General features: G+C 39.5%; 5 protein-coding genes across 10 annotated transcripts in view; 4 read left to right on the top strand and 1 right to left on the bottom strand.

Moving 5' to 3' along the window:
• LOC121962318 (prostaglandin D2 receptor 2-like) overlaps positions 1-21,051 on the bottom strand; it is a 144,669-nt gene that overhangs the window by 55,361 nt on the left and 68,257 nt on the right. The gene's annotated exons all lie outside the window — the stretch shown is intronic.
• LOC121938672 (uncharacterized) lies at positions 966-3,259 on the top strand. 2 transcript variants are annotated; one of them, XM_088073861.1, is made up of 5 exons: positions 966-1,029; positions 1,153-1,863; positions 2,243-2,371; positions 2,451-2,488; positions 2,613-3,259. In XM_088073861.1, exons 1-5 carry the CDS (start codon positions 975-977, stop codon positions 2,730-2,732), a joined length of 1,053 nt encoding a protein of 350 aa, XP_087929987.1. In that variant the 5' UTR covers positions 966-974; the 3' UTR covers positions 2,733-3,259. The 2 variants fall into 2 exon arrangements, with proteins under 2 accessions (XP_087929987.1, XP_087929986.1); XM_088073860.1 differs by having other exon boundaries at positions 968-1,863.
• On the top strand, positions 5,755-8,741 carry LOC121938671 (immunoglobulin kappa light chain-like). 2 transcript variants are annotated; one of them, XM_088073857.1, is made up of 5 exons: positions 5,755-5,845; positions 5,969-6,679; positions 7,060-7,188; positions 7,268-7,305; positions 7,430-8,741. In XM_088073857.1, the coding sequence occupies exons 1-5, from the start codon at positions 5,791-5,793 to the stop codon at positions 7,547-7,549; spliced, it is 1,053 nt and encodes a 350-aa protein (XP_087929983.1). In that variant the 5' UTR covers positions 5,755-5,790; the 3' UTR covers positions 7,550-8,741. The 2 variants fall into 2 exon arrangements, with proteins under 2 accessions (XP_087929983.1, XP_087929982.1); XM_088073856.1 differs by having other exon boundaries at positions 5,781-6,679.
• Positions 11,122-13,437, top strand: LOC148185616 (immunoglobulin kappa light chain-like). Of its 2 annotated transcripts, XM_088074059.1 has the most exons (5): positions 11,122-11,209; positions 11,333-12,043; positions 12,423-12,551; positions 12,631-12,668; positions 12,797-13,437. In XM_088074059.1, exons 1-5 carry the CDS (start codon positions 11,155-11,157, stop codon positions 12,914-12,916), a joined length of 1,053 nt encoding a protein of 350 aa, XP_087930185.1. In that variant the 5' UTR covers positions 11,122-11,154; the 3' UTR covers positions 12,917-13,437. The 2 variants fall into 2 exon arrangements, with proteins under 2 accessions (XP_087930185.1, XP_087930184.1); XM_088074058.1 differs by having other exon boundaries at positions 11,144-12,043.
• Positions 16,335-18,653, top strand: LOC148185615 (immunoglobulin kappa light chain-like). Of its 2 annotated transcripts, XM_088074061.1 has the most exons (5): positions 16,335-16,422; positions 16,546-17,256; positions 17,637-17,765; positions 17,845-17,882; positions 18,007-18,653. In XM_088074061.1, exons 1-5 carry the CDS (start codon positions 16,368-16,370, stop codon positions 18,124-18,126), a joined length of 1,053 nt encoding a protein of 350 aa, XP_087930187.1. In that variant the 5' UTR covers positions 16,335-16,367; the 3' UTR covers positions 18,127-18,653. The 2 variants fall into 2 exon arrangements, with proteins under 2 accessions (XP_087930187.1, XP_087930186.1); XM_088074060.1 differs by having other exon boundaries at positions 16,357-17,256.

The raw sequence follows: 21,051 nt of genomic DNA, 5'->3' as shown, positions 1-21,051 counted from the left end.
TTAGTGACATTAGTGATCTCCTGACCTATATCACCCACAGCAGGTCAAGGTTTCTGCTTTTCCTGAGAAATATCTCTACATTGCCTGGATGGATTAGCACATAATTCACATTCATATTCCCCAGAGGCTAACTCCTACTGACTTATACAGCAACTTTCATCAGCCACCAACATGAGGTACAAATTTGTGCTTGTGAGTGACATGTCTCAAGGGTTATTGGATGAATTGATTTAAAATTTGGCATGCCTCAATCATTTTGGTTCCTTGACCTTTACCTTAATATCATCGGAGAGTACTTCAAAAAATCCAATAGTTGAATTTATGACCAAATTACTGCAGAACTGGAGATATTCCCATCATCCTAGATGGACTGACACAAAATTGAGATTTGTGATCCTCAAGTGAATCATGAATCCCCTGAGTGAAACACCTCGACAAGGAAGCAACAAATTATGCATGGGGCTATTTCCTGGCAAAGACTTATTATAAACTAATCATTTCTATCAAATACGAGTGAAGACATCACAAGATATTACAGATATAGATCAAAACAAAGATACAGTAACACCTTTCTATGAACTGAAACTTGGCTGGTGTGGGAGATCAAATGAAATTCATACAACCTCATAAGTATCTAAGAGAGAACGTCTTCTTGTATTTATATCTCTTGGTCCTCAAAGCCCTCTCTAAATATCTGCTGAAACTGGTTTGAGCTTTTTCTGCTGCTGATGTTGGTCAATGGAAGTAAGTGATCTATAGACAAGAAAACGAGTGGAAGATCAGTTCAAGTCCCTCTACACGTGTCTTGATTCGAGAACCAAAACTGACAATAGAGGGGGCACTAAAGATGTGTACACCATTTCCAAAATAGGCATTCAGTGTCACTTCTTGTCAGCCAATCAAACGTAGTCCCCCTCTTCAAAAGCAGAAAACGAATAGAGGTTCTTAACACTCAACAAGACATTTTGATCAAGATGACATCTCTGGAGTTTGCTTTATGTTTGGCTTGTCTTTGCCTGTGGAGAGCAAGTAAGTTTTTACAGATGTATTTATATTCTTGAACATATAAATTGCTGAAATAATTTCAAATCATCATGCTTAACTTCAATCATCTCATTCATTTTGTCCTTTCTTGGTCTCTTTTCTATTCAGTTCTGACAACTACTCTGAAAACATCCTTGTCTGTGCGCCAAAACAGTGGTTTTATATCAGCTAATGTTGGCGCCAACGTGACATTACCATGTTTCTATGAACGTGAATCAGCAGCTGTGTTCTACTGGTATAAGCAGACGGTAGGACAGAAACCAAAGCTCATCTCTACCTTCTACAAATATGATAAAAGTGGCACTTTTATTGATGAATTGAAAAATGATCCACGCTTCAAATCAGAAAGTAAAAATGGTAAAAATCACTTGACAATCACATCGTTGCGCATTTCAGACTCAGCGACTTACTACTGTGTCAGTAGCTATGCAAGCTATAAGATTGAATTTGCAGAGGGCATCACCGTGAGTGTAAAGGGTTCAGGCTTGAACATCCCACTTTTGGTCCATCAGTCAGCATCTGAGACCATCCAGCCAGGAGGCTCTGTGACTCTGAACTGTACAGTTCAAACTGGGAGCTGTGATGGAGAACACAGTGTTTACTGGTTCAAAAGCTCTGAAGAATCTCATCCAGGACTCATTTACAGCCATGGAGGCAGGAATGATCAGTGTGAGAGGAACACCAGCACACAAACACACACCTGTTTCTACAACCTGCCGATGAAGAGCCTGAATCTTTCTCATGCTGGGACCTACTACTGTGCTGTTGCCTCATGTGGACACATACTGTTTGGAAACGGCAATAAGTTGGACATAGTCGGTAAGTGCTATAAAATTCGAGCAGAGAAGTAATTATTATTATTCTCGAATCAAATGTTACTTAAGCACAGGGCTAACTGCTGAAAGGTATAACCCAAACAAAACGATACTTGATATTTATGGATATGAAAAAATCTGATGATTATATATTGGGCAATGGAAATTTTAACTGTAACCAAGATATAATAGTTATTGAGGGGGGCGTATTACTGTGTGAAAATCTACTTTCAGTGCTCTTAGGTGGACAAACTCTTTACGGAGACATCATTTTTCAACCTAGTTTGGTTTGTCTTACTTATTGGCCAACATGTAAACATATCGGCAGATATATCTGTCGAATTCTACTGAAAGTTTTGTAACCTTTCCTCAACTATCTACAGATGGGAGTGACTCTCACGGCTCTCTCGTGTACTTACTGAGTGGAGCTTTGGCAATTACCACCATCTTGGTCGTTTTACTGGCTTTCTCAGTGTACATGATGAACAAGAGAAAAAGCTGCCAATGTACAGGTAACTGGTGCCATTTTTTCTCCCCACTTACATTCACTGAGAATGGCTTTTGACTAATGAGCTTTATGTTTCACAACAGAGTGTGGAAGAGTCCCAGCTTCCACCGCAACAAATGAGGTGATTATTATCTATTTAAAACAACTGATGAGTACTGACACATCTAACATTACAACAGTTACTTGGGTTGTGGACTTGTTACTTTCATGTTCTGTATTGTAATTGATTTTTATCTTGTGACTAGGGCTACCAAGATGCAGACGACCTCCATTACGCTGCTTTAAGGGATCACAAAGCCAACAGATCGAGAAAACAGAGAGACGACACCAAGAGTAAATGTGTGTACTCTCGTGTAAAGCTATAAAACAGGAATGTTTCTGTAAGATGTCATTTTTTTAACACCTGTTGACATCTTGAGAGACGGTGTTGAAGTATTTCAAAAAGAAACAGTTTGGTCAACATGACTTTTTATACATACTGTATAATGAATGTAAAGCCTCTGCGTGATTTGTAACATGTTTGTAAAAGTCCACTGATGCAAGAATCTTTTCATAGCTTCCCATGTGGTCTGCAGTCAAAAGATGAGATGTATGCTTTGCTCAGGGCGGGACATATGCATGTTCACAAACCTATGCTCTCATTGTCCTTATGTCTTTGTTATTTCAAGCAGGATGTCCTAACATTGTTTTCTACTAAAAGCAACTATGTTATAATTAAGTACATATTGAAGGCCAGAATCACAGATGTAAATCATTTTTAAACCATTTTGTGTTTTTATTCATTTATAATCCATTGTTTTTAACTGATGGATTATATAATATCATACTTTTATGTTATGCAGCACTGTCAATGTGCATTTTGTGTCATTAAAATACTTTTACACAGAGAAAATATGTGTGTGTCTATGTGGTACATGAACCATAAACATCTACATATATAGCAGTCATCATATACTACAGCAGCACTGCTGTAGTATATGATGTTTACTGTGGGTTTGAAGTCATTGAAGACGTCACCACTTTTCTTTCCTATACTCTCAAACAATAACCAACTGACTACCATCAGATAAGGCAACCACTGCACACATTCAAATTCAATCTGGAGGCACCATCTCCAAGTAAGTTGTGTGTTCCAATGAACACGTCTGTAGACGTTTAAAAGTGGGGATCCAGTGAGGGATCATGTCCTTGATGGTGCTCTCGGTAAGACAATAGAAGCAGCGGGTGACTCTGTATCAGAGGAGGGACATGGCTGTCATCACCCTCTATTTTGGAGAGTAAATTATATTATATTTCATTTTCAGGAATTTCAAGATTCAGATAATCTCCATCATGCTGCCTTAAGGGGACACAAAGTGAACAGATCAAAAAGGCAGAGGGACAACACCCAGAGTGAATGTGTGTACTCCAGTATTAAGCAGTAGAGCTGGCAATATTTTGTTTATAACTATTTCATTAATGTGTCAAAATAGGAGCGTTGCTGTCAGATTTCACCTCAATGACCTGAATGTAAAGTCTTTCCTTGCAATAAACTAATAAAACTAGTCATTTGAACGACCAGGCTCTCATCACTGAGTTTGCATTTGATCACAGAAAGTTACCACAACCATCTGCTACTGACTGTGAGACGCTTTGCTGTAGTTGCGTCTCATTTCCTGGGTGTAATATAAACCTTGACACTGTCACATTGAGCACATTGGTGGGTGAGCTGATGACTTGAGGCGGCTCGTTGTGCAATCTGTGAATATGCTTGTTTAAAAGAAGAGATGCAAAGACCTTCAATTAACCCTTAGTGTTGACGACCCATCAAAGATGAGATCTAGATATACTTCAGTCTTGTATTTCTCTCAGACCCTCTGTCCTCTTCATCTTTGTGGTTTTAAACAGGAAGTCTTTTCAGTGCATTCATATACAGCAGTGACACAATATAACTTTAATGCCCACACTATTTTAGTAGATTATATAAGTAACTAAACCTGTGTCCAAAGGCTGGAGGCTTTTTATCAATATAGATTAGAGTACAGTGTAACTGTGTGGCCAAAAACCCTCAAGGCCAGCCTTGCTTAAGGAGAGGCACTCAACACACAGTCGTTGTGTGTACTGTTATACTGACCAAACTTTGAAGAAGCAGCTCAATCTATTTGCACCCACATGTAATGTCATCATCAGCATTAGCTACTTTCTGCCACAAAAATAACCACTGCAAAGCAAACAATGTTTTTAGCCATGCTAGCAGTATTGCTCCAGGGATGGCAAAGATTGGTGGCTGAGTCACTCTGACCCAGGCTCAAGTACCTCAGCAACAACAGATTAAAACCACACTTTGTTCAGACATTTTTTACCTTACTGATACATGTTTCGACAGCTATCAGATGGATTTTGATAGTATTTGATGCAGATATGCATGGTGTCCAGAGGATACACTTTAGTGACATTAGTGATCTCCTGACCTATATCACCCACAGCAGGTCAAGGTTTCTGCTTTTCCTGAGAAATATCTCTACATTGCCTGGATGGATTAGCACAAAATTCACATTCATATTCCCCAGAGGCTAACTCCTACTGACTTATACAGCAACTTTCATCAACCACCAACATGAGGTACAAATTTGTGCTTGTGAGTGACATGTCTCAAGGGTTATTGGATGAATTGCCTTAAAATTTGGCATGTCTGTATCTTCCTCTCAGGTTGAATTTTAATCATTTTGGTTCCTTGACCTTTACCTTAATATCATCGGAGAGTACTTAAAAAAATCCAATAGTTGAATTTATGACCAAATTACTGCAGAACTGGAGATATTCCCATCATCCTGGATGAACTGACACAAAATTGAGATTCGTGATCCTCAAGTGAATCATGAATCCCCTGAGTGAAACACCTCGACAAGGAAGCAACAAATTATGCATGGGACTATTGCCTGGCAAAGACTTATTATAAACTAATCATTTCTATCAAATACCAGTGAAGACATCACAAGATATTACAGATATAGATCAAAATAAAGATACAGTAACACCTTTCTATGAACTGAAACTTGGCTGGTGTGGGAGATCAAATGAAATTCATACAACCTCATAAGTATCTAAGAGAGAACGTCTTCTTGTATTTATATCTCTTGGTCCTCAAAGCCCTCTCTAAATATCTGCTGGAACTGGTTTGAGCTTTTTCTGCTGCTGATGTTGGTCAATGGAAGTAAGTGATCTATAGACAAGAAAACGAGTGGAAGATCAGTTCAAGTCCCTCTACACGTGTCTTGATTCGAGAACCAAAACTGACAATAGAGGGGGCACTAAAGATGTGTACACCATTTCCAAAATAGGCATTCAGTGTCACTTCTTGTCAGCCAATCAAACGTAGTTCCCCTCTTCAAAAGCAGAAAACGAATAGAGGTTCTTAACACTCAACAAGACATTTTGATCAAGATGACATCTCTGGAGTTTGCTTTATGTCTGGCTTGTCTTTGCCTGTGGAGAGCAAGTAAGTTTTTACAGATGTATTTATATTCTTGAACATATAAATTGCTGAAATACTTTCAAATCATCATGCTTAACTTCAATCATCTCATTCATTTTGTCCTTTCTTGGTCTCTTTTCTATTCAGTTCTGACAACTACTCTGAAAACATCCTTGTCTGTGCGCCAAAACAGTGGTTTTATATCAGCTAATGTTGGCGCCAACGTGACATTACCATGTTTCTATGAACGTGAATCAGCAGCTGTGTTCCACTGGTATAAACAGACGGTGGGACAGAAACCAAAGCTCATCTCTACCTTCTACAAACATAGTGAAAGTGTAACTTTTATTGATGAATTGAAAAATGATCCACGCTTCAAATTGGAAACTAAAAACGGTAAAAAACACTTGACAATCACATCGTTGCGCATTTCAGACTCAGCGACTTACTACTGTGCCCGTGGCTATGCAGGCTATAGGCTTGAATTTGCAGAGGGCATCACCGTGAGTGTAAAGGGTTCAGGCTTGAACATCCCAATTTCGGTCCATCAGTCAGCATCTGAGACCATCCAGCCAGGAGGCTCTGAGACTCTGAACTGTACAGTTCAAACTGGGAGCTGTGATGGAGAACACAGTGTTTACTGGTTCAAAAACTCTGAAGAATCTCATCCAGGACTCATTTACAGCCATGGAGGCAGGAATGATCAGTGTGAGAGGAACACCAGCACACAAACACACACCTGTTTCTACAACCTGCCGATGAAGAGCCTGAATCTTTCTCATGCTGGGACCTACTACTGTGCTGTTGCCTCATGTGGACACATACTGTTTGGAAACGGCACTAAGTTGGACATAGTCGGTAAGTGCTATAAAATTCGAGCAGAGAAGTCATTATTATTATTCTCTAATCAAATGTTACTTAAGCACAGGGCTAACTGCTGAAAGGTATAACCCAAACAAAACGATACTTGATATTTATGGATATGAAAAAATCTGATGATTATATATTGGACAATGGAAATTTTAACTGGAACCAAGATATAATAGTTATTGAGGGGGGCGTATTACTGTGTGAAAATCTACTTGCAGTGCTCTTTGGTGGACAAACTCTCTAACAGAGACATCATTTTTCAACCTAGTTTGGTTTGTCTTACTTATTGGCCAACATGTGCACATATCGGCAGATATATCTGTCTAATTCTACTGAAAGTTTTGTAACCTTTCCTCAACTATCTACAGATGGGAGTGACTCTCACGACTCTCTCGTGTACTTACTGAGTGGAGCTTTGGCAATTACCACCATCTTGGTCGTTTTACTGGCTTTCTCAGTGTACATGATGAACAAGAGAAAAAGCTGCCAATGTACAGGTAACTGGTGCCATTTTTTCTCCCCACTTATATTCACTGAGAATGGCTTTTGACTAATGAGCTTTATGTTTCACAACAGAGTGTGGAAGAGTCCCAGCTTCCACCGCAACAAATGAGGTGATTATTATCTATTTAAAACAACTGATGAGTACTGACACATCTAACATTACAACAGTTACTTGGGTTGTGGACTTGTTACTTTCATGTTCTGTATTGTAATTGATTTTTATCTTGTGACTAGGGCTACCAAGATGCAGACGACCTCCATTACGCTGCTTTAAGGGATCACAAAGCCAACAGATCGAGAAAACAGAGAGACGACACCAAGAGTGAATGTGTGTACTCTCGTGTAAAGCTATAAAACAGGAATGTTTCTGTAAGATGTCATTTTTTTAACACCTGTTGACATCTTGAGAGAGGATGTTGAAGTATTTCAAAAAGAAACAGTTTGGTCAACATGACTTTTTATACATACTGTATAATGAATGTAAAGCCTCTGTGTGATTTGTAACATGTTTGTAAAAGTCCACTGATGCAAGAATCTTTTCATAGCTTCCCATGTGGTCTGCAGTCAAAAGATGAGATGTATGCTTTGCTCAGGGCGGGACATATGCATGTTCACAAACCTATGCTCTCATTGTCCTTATGTCTTTGTTATTTCAAGCAGGATGTCCTAACATTGTTTTCTACTAAAAGCAACTATGTTATAATTAACAAGTACACATTGAAGGCCAGAATCACAGATGTAAATCATTTTTAAACCATTTTGTGTTTTTACTCATTTATAATCCATTGTTTTTAACTGATGGATTATATAATATCATACTTTTATGTTATGCAGCACTGTCAATGTGCATTTTGTGTCATTAAAATACTTTTACACAGAGAAAATATGTGTGTGTCTATGTGGTACATGAACCATAAACATCTACATATATAGCAGTCATCATATACTACAGCAGCACTGCTGCAGTATATGATGTTTACTGTGGGTTTGAAGTCATTGAAGACGTCACCACTTTTCTTTCCTATACTCTCAAACAATAACCAACTGACCACCATCAGATAAGGCAACCACTGCACACATTCAAATTCAATCTGGAGGCACCGTCTCCAAGTAAGTTGTGTGTTCCAATGAACACGTCTGTAGACGTTTAAAAGTGGGGATCCAGTGAGGGATCATGTCCTTGATGGTGCTCTAGGTAAGACAATAGAAGCAGCGGGTGACTCTGTATCAGAGGAGGGACATGGCTGTCATCACCCTCTATTTTGGAGAATAAATTATATTATATTTCATTTTCAGAAATATCAAGATTCAGATAATCTCCATTATGCTGCCTTAAGGGGACACAAAGTCAACAGATCAAAAAGGCAGAGGGACAACACCCAGAGTGAATGTGTGTACTCCAGTATTAAGCAGTAGAGCTGGCAATATTTTGTTTATAACTATTTCATTAATGTGTCAAAATAGGAGCGTTGCTGTCAGATTTCACCTCAATGACCTGAATGTAAAGTCTTTCCTTGCAATAAACTAATAAAACTAGTCATTTGAATGACCAGGCTCTCATCACTGAGTTTGCATTTGATCACAGAAAGTTACCACAACCATCTGCTACTGACTGTGAGACGCTTTGCTGTAGTTGCGTCTCATTTCCTGGGTGTAATATAAACCTTGACACTGTCACATTGAGCACATTGGTGGGTGAGCTGATGACTTGAGGCGGCTCGTTGTGCAATCTGTGAATATGCTTGTTTTACAAAAGAGATGCAAAGACCTTCAATTAACCCTTAGTGTTGACGACCCATCAAAGATGAGATCTAGATATACTTCAGTCTTGTATTTCTCTCAGACCCTCTGTCCTCTTCATCTTTGTGGTTTTAAACAGGAAGTCTTTTCAGTGCATTCATATACAGCAGTGACACAATATAACTTTAATGCCCACACTATTTTAGTAGATTATATCAGTAACTAAACTTGAGTCCAAAGGCTGGAGGCTTTTTATCAATATAGATTAGAGTACAGTGTAACTGTGTGGCCAAAAACCCTCAAGGCCAGCCTTGCTTAAGGAGAGGCACTCAACACACAGTCGTTGTGTGTACTGTTATACTGACCAAACTTTGAAGAAGCAGCTCAATCTATTTGCACCCACATGTAATGTCATCATCAGCATTAGCTACTTTCTGCCACAAAAATAACCACTGCAAAGAAAACAATGTTTTTAGCCATGCTAGCAGTATTGCTCCAGGGATGGCAAAGATTGGTGGCTGGGTCACTCTGACCCAGGCTCAAGTACCTCAGCAACAACAGATTAAAACCACACTTTGTTCAGACACCCAGGAGCTGACATTTTTTACCTTACTGATACATGTTTCGACAACTATCAGATGGATTTTGATAGTATTTGGTGCAGTTATGCATGGTGTCCAGAGGATAAACTTTAGTGACATTAGTGATCTCCTGACCTACACTCACCGGCCACTTTATTAGGCACACCTGTCCAACTGCTCGTGAACGCAAATTTCTAATCAGCCAATCACATGGCAGCAGCTCAATGCATTTAGGCATGTAGACATGGTCAGGACGATCTGCTGCAGTTCAAACCGAGCATCAGAATGGGGAAGACAGGTGATTTAAGTGACTTTGAACGTGGCGTGGTTGTTGGTGCCAGACGGGCTGGTCTCAGTATTTCAGAAACTGCTGATCTACTGGGATTTTCACGCACAACCATCTCTCATGACAATGAGTTCACTGTCCTCAAATGGCCTCCACAGTCACCAGATCTCAATCCAATAGAGCACCTTTGGGATATTGTGTGCAGCCGACAAATCTGCAGCAACTGCGTGATGCTATCATGTCAATATGGACCAAACTCTCTGAGGACTGTTTCCTGTACCTTGTTGAATCTATGCCACAAAGGATTAAGGCAGTTCTGAAGGCATAAGGGGGTCCAACCCGGTACTAGCAAGGTGTACCTAATAAAGTGGCGGTGAGTGTATATCACCCACAGCAGGTCAAGGTTTCTGCTTTTCCTGAGAAATATCTCTACATTGCCTGGATGGATTAGCACAAAATTCACATTCATATTCCCCAGAGGCTAACTCCTACTGACTTATACAGCAACTTTCATCAGCCACCAACATGAGGTACAAATTTGTGCTTGTGAGTGACATGTCTCAAGGGTTATTGGATGAATTGCCTTAAAATTTGGCATGTCTGTATCTTCCTCTCAGGTTGAATTTTAATCATTTTGGTTCCTTGACCTTTACCTTAATATCATCGGAGAGTACTTCAAAAAATCCAATAGTTGAATTTATGACCAAATTACTGCAGAACTGGAGATATTCCCATCATCCTGGATGGACTGACACAAAATTGAGATTCATGATCTTCAAGTGAATCATGAATCCCCTGAGTGAAACACCTCGACAAGGAAGCAACAAATTATGCATGGGGCTATTGCCTGGCAAAGACTTATTATAAACTAATCATTTCTATCAAATACGAGTGAAGACATCACAAGATATTACAGATATAGATCAAAACAAAGATACAGTAACACCTTTCTATGAACTGAAACTTGGCTGGTGTGGGAGATCAAATGAAATTCATACAACCTCATAAGTATCTAAGAGAGAACGTCTTCTTGTATTTATATCTCTTGGTCCTCAAAGCCCTCTCTAAATAACTGCTGGAACTGGTTTGAGCTTTTTCTGCTGTTGATGTTGGTCAATGGAAGTAAGTGATCTATAGACAAGAAAACGAGTGGAAGATCAGTTCAAGTCCCTCTACACGTGTCTTGATTCGAGAACCAAAACTGACAATAGAGGGGGCACTAAAGATGTGTACACCATTTCCAAAATAGGCATTCAGTGTCACTTCTTGTCAGCCAATCAAACGTAGTCCCCCTCTTCAAAAGCAGAAAACGAATAGAGGTTCTTAACACTCAACAAGACATTTTGATCAAGATGACATCTCTGGAGTTTGCTTTATGTCTGGCTTGTCTTTGCCTGTGGAGAGCAAGTAAGTTTTTACAGATGTATTTATATTCTTGAACATATAAATTGCTGAAATACTTTCAAATCATCATGCTTAACTTCAATCATCTCATTCATTTTGTCCTTTCTTGGTCTCTTTTCTATTCAGTTCTGACAACTACTCTGAAAACATCCTTGTCTGTGCGCCAAAACAGTGGTTTTATATCAGCTAATGTTGGCGCCAACGTGACATTACCATGTTTCTATGAACGTGAATCAGCAGATGTTTTCTACTGGTATAAACAGACGGTGGGACAGAAACCAAAGCTCATCTCTACCTTCTACAAAAATAGTGAAAGTGTAACTTTTATTGATGAATTGAAAAATGATCCACGCTTCAAATTGGAAACTAAAAACGGTAAAAATCACTTGACAATCACATCGTTGCGCATTTCAGACTCAGCGACTTACTACTGTGCCAGTGGCTATGCAGGCTATAGGCTTGAATTTGCAGAGGGCATCACCGTGAGTGTAAAGGGTTCAGGCTTGAACATCCCAATTTCGGTCCATCAGTCAGCATCTGAGACCATCCAGCCAGGAGGCTCTGTGACTCTGAACTGTACAGTTCAAACTGGGAGCTGTGATGGAGAACACAGTGTTTACTGGTTCAAAAACTCTGAAGAATCTCATCCAGGACTCATTTACAGCCATGAAGGCAGGAATGATCAGTGTGAGAGGAACACCAGCACACAAACACACACCTGTTTCTACAACCTGCCGATGAAGAGCCTGAATCTTTCTCATGCTGGGACCTACTACTGTGCTGTTGCCTCATGTGGACACATACTGTTTGGAGACGGCACTAAGTTGGACATAGTCGGTAAGTGCTATAAAATTCGAGCAGAGAAGTAATTATTATTATTCTCTAATCAAATGTTACTTAAGCACAGGGATAACTGCTGAAAGGTATAACCCAAACAAAACGATACTTGATATTTATGGATATGAAAAAATCTGATGATTATATATTGGGCAATGGAAATTTTAACTGTAACCAAGATATAATAGTTATTGAGGGGGGCGTATTACTGTGTGAAAATCTACTTTCAGTGCTCTTAGGTGGACAAACTCTTTACGGAGACATCATTTTTCAACCTAGTTTGGTTTGTCTTACTTATTGGCCAACATGTAAACATATCGGCAGATATATCTGTCTAATTCTACTGAAAGTTTTGTAACCTTTCCTCAACTATCTACAGATGGGAGTGACTCTCACGACTCTGTCGTGTACTTACTGAGTGGAGCTTTGGCAATTACCACCATCTTGGTCGTTTTACTGGCTTTCTCAGTGTACATGATGAACAAGAGAAAAAGCTGCCAATGTACAGGTAACTGGTGCCATTTTTTCTCCCCACTTATATTCACTGAGAATGGCTTTTGACTAATGAGCTTTATGTTTCACAACAGAGTGTGGAAGAGTCCCAGCTTCCACCGCAACAAATGAGGTGATTATTATCTATTTAAAACAACTGATGAGTACTGACACATCTAACATTACAACAGTTACTTGGGTTGTGGACTTGTTACTTTCATGTTCTGTATTGTAATTCATTGATTTTTATCTTGTGACTAGGGCTACCAAGATGCAGACGACCTCCATTACGCTGCTTTAAGGGATCACAAAGCCAACAGATCGAGAAAACAGAGAGACGACACCAAGAGTGAATGTGTGTACTCTCGTGTAAAGCTATAAAACAGGAATGTTTCTGTAAGATGTCATTTTTTTAACACCTGTTGACATCTTGAGAGAGGATGTTGAAGTATTTCAAAAAGGAACAATTTGGTCAACATGACTTTTTATACATACTGTATAATGAATGTAAAGCCTCTGTGTGATTTGTAACATGTTTGTAAAAGTCCACTGATGCAAGAATCTTTTCATAGCTTCCCATGTGGTCTGCAGTCAAAAGATGAGATGTATGCTTTGCTCAGGGCGGGACATATGCATGTTCACAAACCTATGCTCTCATTGTCCTTATGTCTTTGTTATTTCAAGCAGGATGTCCTAACATTGTTTTCTACTAAAAGCAACTATGTTATAATTAAGTACATATTGAAGGCCAGAATCACAGATGTAAATCATTTTAAAACCATTTTGTGTTTTTATTCATTTATAATCCATTGTTTTTAACTGATGGATTATATAATATCATACTTTTATGTTATGCAGCACTGTCAATGTGCATTTTGTGTCATTAAAATACTTTTACACAGAGAAAATATGTGTGTGTCTATGTGGTACATGAACCATAAACATCTACATATATAGCAGTCATCATGCTGCTGTAGTATATGATGTTTACTGTGGGTTTGAAGTCATTGAAGACGTCACCACTTTTCTTTCCTATACTCTCAAACAATAACCAACTGACCACCATCAGATAAGGCAACCACTGCACACATTCAAATTCAATCTGGAGGCACCATCTCCAAGTAAGTTGTGTGTTCCAATGAACACGTCTGTAGACGTTTAAAAGTGGGGATCCAGTGAGGGATCATGTCCTTGATGGTGCTCTAGGTAAGACAATAGAAGCAGCGGGTGACTCTGTATCAGAGGAGGGACATGGCTGTCATCACCCTCTATTTTGGAGAATAAATTATATTATATTTCATTTTCAGGAATATCAAGATTCAGATAATCTCCATCATGCTGCCTTAAGGGGACACAAAGTCAACAGATCAAAAAGGCAGAGGGACAACACCCAGAGTGAATGTGTGTACTCCAGTATTAAGCAGTAGAGCTGGCAATATTTTGTTTATAACTATTTCATTAATGTGTCAAAATAGGAGCGTTGCTGTCAGATTTCACCTCAATGAACTGAATGTAAAGTCTTTCCTTGCAATAAACTAATGAAACTAGTCATTTGAACGACCAGGCTCTCATCACTGAGTTTGCATTTGAACACAGAAAGTTACCACAACCATCTGCTACTGACTGTGAGACGCTTTGTTGTAGTTGCGTCTCATTTCCTGGGTGTAATATAAACCTTGACACTGTCACATTGAGCATATTGGTGGGTGAGCTGATGACTTGAGGCGGCTCGTTGTGCAATCTGTGAATATGCTTGTTTTACAAAAGAGATGCAAAGACCTTCAATTAACCCTTAGTGTTGACGACCCATCAAAGATGAGATCTAGATATACTTCAGTCTTGTATTTCTCTCAGACCCTCTGTCCTCTTCATCTTTGTGGTTTTAAACAGGAAGTCTTTTCAGTGCATTCATACACAGCAGTGACACAATATAACTTTAATGCCCACACTATTTTAGTAGATTATATAAGTAACTAAACCTGTGTCCAAAGGCTGGAGGCTTTTTATCAATATAGATTAGAGTACAGTGTAACTGTGTGGCCAAAAATCCTCAAGGCCAGCCTTGCTTAAGGAGAGGCACTCAACACACAGTCGTTGTGTGTACTGTTATACTGACCAAACTTTGAAGAAGCAGCTCAATCTATTTGCACCCACATGTAATGTCATCATCAGCATTAGCTACTTTCTGCCACAAAAATAACCACTGCAAAGCAAACAATGTTTTTAGCCATGCTAGCAGTATTGCTCCAGGGATGGCAAAGATTGGTGGCTGGGTCACTCTGACCCAGGCTCAAGTACCTCAGCAACAACAGATTAAAACCACACTTTGTTCAGACACCCAGGAGCTGACATTTTTTACCTTACTGATACATGTTTCGACAACTATCAGATGGATTTTGATAGTATTTGATGCAGATATGCATGGTGTCCAGAGGATAAACTTTAGTGACATTAGTGATCTCCTGACCTACACTCACCGGCCACTTTATTAGGCACACCTGTCCAACTGCTCGTGAACGCAAATTTCTAATCAGCCAATCACATGGCAGCAGCTCAATGCATTTAGGCATGTAGACATGGTCAGGACGATCTGCTGCAGTTCAAACCGAGCATCAGAATGGGGTAGAAAGGTGATTTAAGTGACTTTGAACGTGGCGTGGTTGTTGGTGCCAGACGGGCTGGTCTCAGTATTTCAGAAACTGCTGATCTACTGGGATTTTCACACACAACCATCTCTAGGGTTGACAGAGAATGGTCCAAAAAAGAGAAAATAGCTATCAGATGGATTTTGATAGTATTTGATGCAGATATGCATGGTGTCCAGAGGATACACTTTAGTGACATTAGTGATCTCCTGACCTATATCACCCACAGCAGGTCAAGGTTTCTGCTTTTCCTGAGAAATATCTCTACATTGCCTGGATGGATTAGCACATAATTCACATTCATATTCCCCAGAGGCTAACTCCTACTGACTTATACAGCAACTTTCATCAACCACCAACATGAGGTACAAATTTGTGCTTGTGAGTGATATGTCTCAAGGGTTATTGGATGAAATGACTTAAAATTTGGCATGTCTGTATCTTCCTCTCAGGTTGAATTTCAATCATTTTGGTTCCTTGACCTTTACCTTAATATCATCGGCAAGTACTTAAAAAAATCCAATAGTTGAATTCATGACCAAATTACTGCAGAACTGGAGATATTCCCATCATCCTAGATGGACTGACACAAAATTGAGATTTGTGATCCTCAAGTGAATCATGAATCTCCTGAGTGAAACACCTCGACAAGGAAGCAACAAATTATGCATGGGGCTATTTCCTGGCAAAGACTTATTATAAACTAATCATTTCTATCAAATACCAGTGAAGAGATCACAAGATATTACAGATATAGATCAAAACAAAGATACAGTAACACCTTTCTATGAACTGAAACTTGGCTGGTGTGGGAGATCAAATGAAATTCATACAACCTCATAAGTATCTAAGAGAGAACGTCTTCTTGTATTTATATCTCTTGGTCCTCAAAGCCCTCTCTAAATATCTGCTGGAACTGGTTTGAGCTTTTTCTGCTGCTGATGTTGGTCAATGGAAGTAAGTGATCTATAGACAAGAAAACGAGTGGAAGATCAGTTCAAGTCCCTCTACACGTGTCTTGATTCGAGAACCAAAACTGACAATAGAGGGGGCACTAAAGATGTGTACACCATTTCCAAAATAGGCATTCAGTGTCACTTCTTGTCAGCCAATCAAACGTAGTCCCCCTCTTCAAAAGCAGAAAACGAATAGAGGTTCTTAACACTCAACAAGACATTTTGATCAAGATGACATCTCTGGAGTTTGCTTTATGTCTGGCTTGTCTTTGCCTGTGGAGAGCAAGTAAGTTTTTACAGATGTATTTATATTCTTGAACATATAAATTGCTGAAATAATTTCAAATCATCATGCTTAACTTCAATCATCTCATTCATTTTGTCCTTTCTTGGTCTCTTTTCTATTCAGTTCTGACAACTACTCTGAAAACATCCTTGTCTGTGCGCCAAAACAGTGGTTTTATATCAGCTAATGTTGGCGCCAACGTGACATTACCATGTTTCTATGAAAGTGAATTTGCAGCAGTGTTCTACTGGTATAAGCAGACGGTGGGACAGAAACCAAAGCTCATCTCTACCTTCTACCAACATGATAAAAGTGGCACTTTTATTGATGAATTGAAAAATGATCCACGCTTCAAATCAGAAAGTAAAAACGGTAAAAATCACTTGACAATCACATCGTTGCGCATTTCAGACTCAGCGACTTACTACTGCGCCAGTAGCTATGTAAGCTATAGGCTTGAATTTGCAGAGGGCATCACCGTGAGTGTAAAGGGTTCAGGCTTGAACATCCCAATTTCGGTCCATCAGTCAGCATCTGAGACCATCCAGCCAGGAGGCTCTGAGACTCTGAACTGTACAGTTCAAACTGGGAGCTGTGATGGAGAACACAGTGTTTACTGGTTCAAAAACTCTGAAGAATCTCATCCAGGACTCATTTACAGCCATGGAGGCAGGAATGATCAGTGTGAGAGGAACACCAGCACACAAACACACACCTGTTTCTACAACCTGCCGATGAAGAGCCTGAATCTTTCTCATGCTGGGACCTACTACTGTGCTGTTGCCTCATGTGGACACATACTGTTTGGAGACGGCACTAAGTTGGACATAGTCGGTAAGTGCTATAAAATTCGAGCAGAGAAGTAATTATTATTATTCTCTAATCAAATGTTACTTAAGCACAGGGATAACTGCTGAAAGGTATAACCCGAACAAAACGATACTTGATATTTATGGATATGAAAAAGTCTGATGATTATATATCGGGCAATGGAAATTTTAACTGTAACCAAGATATAATAGTTATTGAGGGGGACGTATTACTGTGTGAAAATCTACTTTCAGTGCTCTTAGGTGGACAAACTCTCTAACAGAGACATCATTTTTCAACCTAGTTTGGTTTGTCTTACTTATTGGCCAACATGTGCACATATCGGCAGATGTATCTGTCTAATTCTACTGAAAGTTTTGTAACCTTTCCTCAACTATCTACAGATGGGAGTGACTCTCACGACTCTCTCGTGTACTTACTGAGTGGAGCTTTGGCAATTACCACCATCTTGGTCGTTTTACTGGCTTTCTCAGTGTACATGATGAACAAGAGAAAAAGCTGCCAATGTACAGGTAACTGGTGCCATTTTTTCTCCCCACTTATATTCACTGAGAATGGCTTTTGACTAATGAGCTTTATGTTTCACAACAGAGTGTGGAAGAGTCCCAGCTTCCACCGCAACAAATGAGGTGATTATTATCTATTTAAAACAACTGATGAGTACTGACACATCTAACATTACAACAGTTACTTGGGTTGTGGACTTGTTACTTTCATGTTCTGTATTGTAATTGATTTTTATCTTGTGACTAGGGCTACCAAGATGCAGACGACCTCCATTACGCTGCTTTAAGGGATCACAAAGCCAACAGATCGAGAAAACAGAGAGACGACACCAAGAGTGAATGTGTGTACTCTCGTGTAAAGCTATAAAACAGGAATGTTTCTGTAAGATGTCATTTTTTTAACACCTGTTGACATCTTGAGAGACGGTGTTGAAGTATTTCAAAAAGAAACAGTTTGGTCAACATGACTTTTTATACATACTGTATAATGAATGTAAAGCCTCTGCGTGATTTGTAACATGTTTGTAAAAGTCCACTGATGCAAGAATCTTTTCATAGCTTCCCATGTGGTCTGCAGTCAAAAGATGAGATGTATGCTTTGCTCAGGGCGGGACATATGCATGTTCACAAACCTATGCTCTCATTGTCCTTATGTCTTTGTTATTTCAAGCAGGATGTCCTAACATTGTTTTCTACTAAAAGCAACTATGTTATAATTAAGTACATATTGAAGGCCAGAATCACAGATGTAAATCATTTTTAAACCATTTTGTGTTTTTATTCATTTATAATCCATTGTTTTTAACTGATGGATTATATAATATCATACTTTTATGTTATGCAGCACTGTCAATGTGCATTTTGTGTCATTAAAATACTTTTACACAGAGAAAATATGTGTGTGTCTATGTGGTACATGAACCATAAACATCTACATATATAGCAGTCATCATATACTACAGCAGCACTGCTGTAGTATATGATGTTTACTGTGGGTTTGAAGTCATTGAAGACGTCACCACTTTTCTTTCCTATACTCTCAAACAATAACCAACTGACCACCATCAGATAAGGCAACCACTGCACTGCGGAGACCACTGCACACATTCAAATTCAATCTGGAGGCACCGTCTCCAAGTAAGTTGTGTGTTCCAATGAACACGTCTGTAGATCGTTTAAAAGTGGGGATCCAGTGAGGGATCATGTCCTTGATGGTGCTCTAGGTAAGACAATAGAAGCAGCGGGTGACTCTGTATCAGAGGAGGGACATGGCTGTCATCACCCTCTATTTTGGAGAATAAATTATATTATATTTCATTTTCAGGAATATCAAGATTCAGATAATCTCCATCATGCTGCCTTAAGGGGACACAAAGTCAACAGATCAAAAAGGCAGAGGGACAACACCCAGAGTGAATGTGTGTACTCCAGTATTAAGCAGTAGAGCTGGCAATATTTTGTTTATAACTGTTTCATTAATGTGTCAAAATAGGAGCGTTGCTGTCAGATTTCACCTCAATGACCTGAATGTAAAGTCTTTCCTTGCAATAAACTAATAAAACTAGTCATTTGAACGACCAGGCTCTCATCACTGAGTTTGCATTTGATCACAGAAAGTTACCACAACCATCTGCTACTGACTGTGAGACGCTTTGCTGTAGTTGCGTCTCATTTCCTGGGTGTAATATAAACTTTGACACTGTCACATTGAGCACATTGGTGGGTGAGCTGATGACTTGAGGCGGCTCGTTGTGCAATCTGTGAATATGCTTGTTTAAAAGAAGAGATGCAAAGACCTTCAATTAACCCTTAGTGTTGACGACCCATCAAAGATGAGATCTAGATATACTTCAGTCTTGTATTTCTCTCAGACCCTCTGTCCTCTTCATCTTTGTGGTTTTAAACAGGAAGTCTTTTCAGTGCTTTCATATACAGCAGTGACACAATATAACTTTAATGCCCACACTATTTTAGTAGATTATATAAGTAACTAAACCTGTGTCCAAAGGCTGGAGGCTTTTTATCAATATAGATTAGAGGACAGTGTAACTGTGTGGCCAAAAATCCTCAAAGCCAGCCTTGCTTAAGGAGAGGCACTCAACACACAGTCGTTGTGTGTACTGTTATACTGACCAAACTTTGAAGAAGCAGCTCAATCTATTTGCACCCACATGTAATGTCATCATCAGCATTAGCTACTTTCTACCACAAAAATAACCACTGCAAAGAAAACAATGTTTTTAGCCATGCTAGCAGTATTGCTCCAGGGATGGCAAAGATTGGTGGCTGGGTCACTCTGACCCAGGCTCAAGTACCTCAGCAACAACAGATTAAAACCACACTTTGTTCAGACACCCAGGAGCTGACATTTTTTACCTTACTGATACATGTTTCGACAACTATCAGATGGATTTTGATAGTATTTGGTGCAGTTATGCATGGTGTCCAGAGGATAAACTTTAGTGACATTAGTGATCTCCTGACCTACACTCACCGGCCACTTTATTAGGCACACCTGTCCAACTGCTCGTGAACGCAAATTTCTAATCAGCCAATCACATGGCAGCAGCTCAATGCATTTAGGCATGTAGACATGGTCAGGACGATCTGCTGCAGTTCAAACCGAGCATCAGAATGGGGAAGAAAGGTGATTTAAGTGACTTTGAACGTGGCGTGGTTGTTGGTGCCAGACGGGCTGGTCTCAGTATTTCAGAAACTGCTGATCTACTGGGATTTTCACGCACAACCATCTCTCATGACAATGAGTTCACTGTCCTCAAATGGCCTCCACAGTCACCAGATCTCAATCCAATAGAGCACCTTTGGGATATTGTGTGCAGCCGACAAATCTGCAGCAACTGCGTGATGCTATCATGTCAATATGGACCAAACTCTCTGAGGACTGTTTCCTGTACCTTGTTGAATCTATGCCACAAAGGATTAAGGCAGTTCTGAAGGCATAAGGGGGTCCAACCCGGTACTAGCAAGGTGTACCTAATAAAGTGGTCGGTGAGTGTATATCACCCAGAGCAGGTCAAGGTTTCTGCTTTTCCTGAGAAATATCTCTACATTGCCTGGATGGATTAGCACACAATTCACATTCATATTCCCCAGAGGCTAACTCCTACTGACTTATACAGCAACTTTCATCAACCACCAACATGAGGTACAAATTTGTGCTTGTGAGTGACATGTCTCAAGGGTTATTGGATGAATTGCCTTAAAATTTGGCATGTCTGTATCTTCCTCTCAGGTTGAATTTTAATCATTTTGGTTCCTTGACCTTTACCTT

Source organism: Plectropomus leopardus, chromosome 23 (genome assembly GCF_026936395.1).
Source record: "Plectropomus leopardus strain MGB_pleo_1.0 chromosome 23, ASM2693639v1, whole genome shotgun sequence".
Classification (NCBI taxonomy): Eukaryota; Metazoa; Chordata; class Actinopteri; order Perciformes; family Serranidae; genus Plectropomus; species Plectropomus leopardus.
This window is presented reverse-complemented; position numbering and strand designations above follow the sequence as displayed.

Excerpts from the sequence above, each read along its gene's own strand:
- LOC121938672 (XM_088073860.1), top strand. The coding sequence starts at position 1,095 with ATGCTTAACTTCAATCATCTCATTCATTTTGTCCTTTCTTGGTCTCTT. Across the intron at positions 1,864-2,242 it reads CAATAAGTTGGACATAGTCG|ATGGGAGTGACTCTCACGGC; the intron begins GTAAGTGCTATA and ends AACTATCTACAG. Across the intron at positions 2,372-2,450 it reads AAAAAGCTGCCAATGTACAG|AGTGTGGAAGAGTCCCAGCT; the intron begins GTAACTGGTGCC and ends GTTTCACAACAG.
- LOC148185615 (XM_088074060.1), top strand. The coding sequence starts at position 16,488 with ATGCTTAACTTCAATCATCTCATTCATTTTGTCCTTTCTTGGTCTCTT. Across the intron at positions 17,257-17,636 it reads CACTAAGTTGGACATAGTCG|ATGGGAGTGACTCTCACGAC; the intron begins GTAAGTGCTATA and ends AACTATCTACAG. Across the intron at positions 17,766-17,844 it reads AAAAAGCTGCCAATGTACAG|AGTGTGGAAGAGTCCCAGCT; the intron begins GTAACTGGTGCC and ends GTTTCACAACAG.
- LOC148185616 (XM_088074058.1), top strand. The coding sequence starts at position 11,275 with ATGCTTAACTTCAATCATCTCATTCATTTTGTCCTTTCTTGGTCTCTT. Across the intron at positions 12,552-12,630 it reads AAAAAGCTGCCAATGTACAG|AGTGTGGAAGAGTCCCAGCT; the intron begins GTAACTGGTGCC and ends GTTTCACAACAG. Across the intron at positions 12,669-12,796 it reads CTTCCACCGCAACAAATGAG|GGCTACCAAGATGCAGACGA; the intron begins GTGATTATTATC and ends TCTTGTGACTAG.
- LOC121938671 (XM_088073856.1), top strand. The coding sequence starts at position 5,911 with ATGCTTAACTTCAATCATCTCATTCATTTTGTCCTTTCTTGGTCTCTT. Across the intron at positions 6,680-7,059 it reads CACTAAGTTGGACATAGTCG|ATGGGAGTGACTCTCACGAC; the intron begins GTAAGTGCTATA and ends AACTATCTACAG. Across the intron at positions 7,306-7,429 it reads CTTCCACCGCAACAAATGAG|GGCTACCAAGATGCAGACGA; the intron begins GTGATTATTATC and ends TCTTGTGACTAG.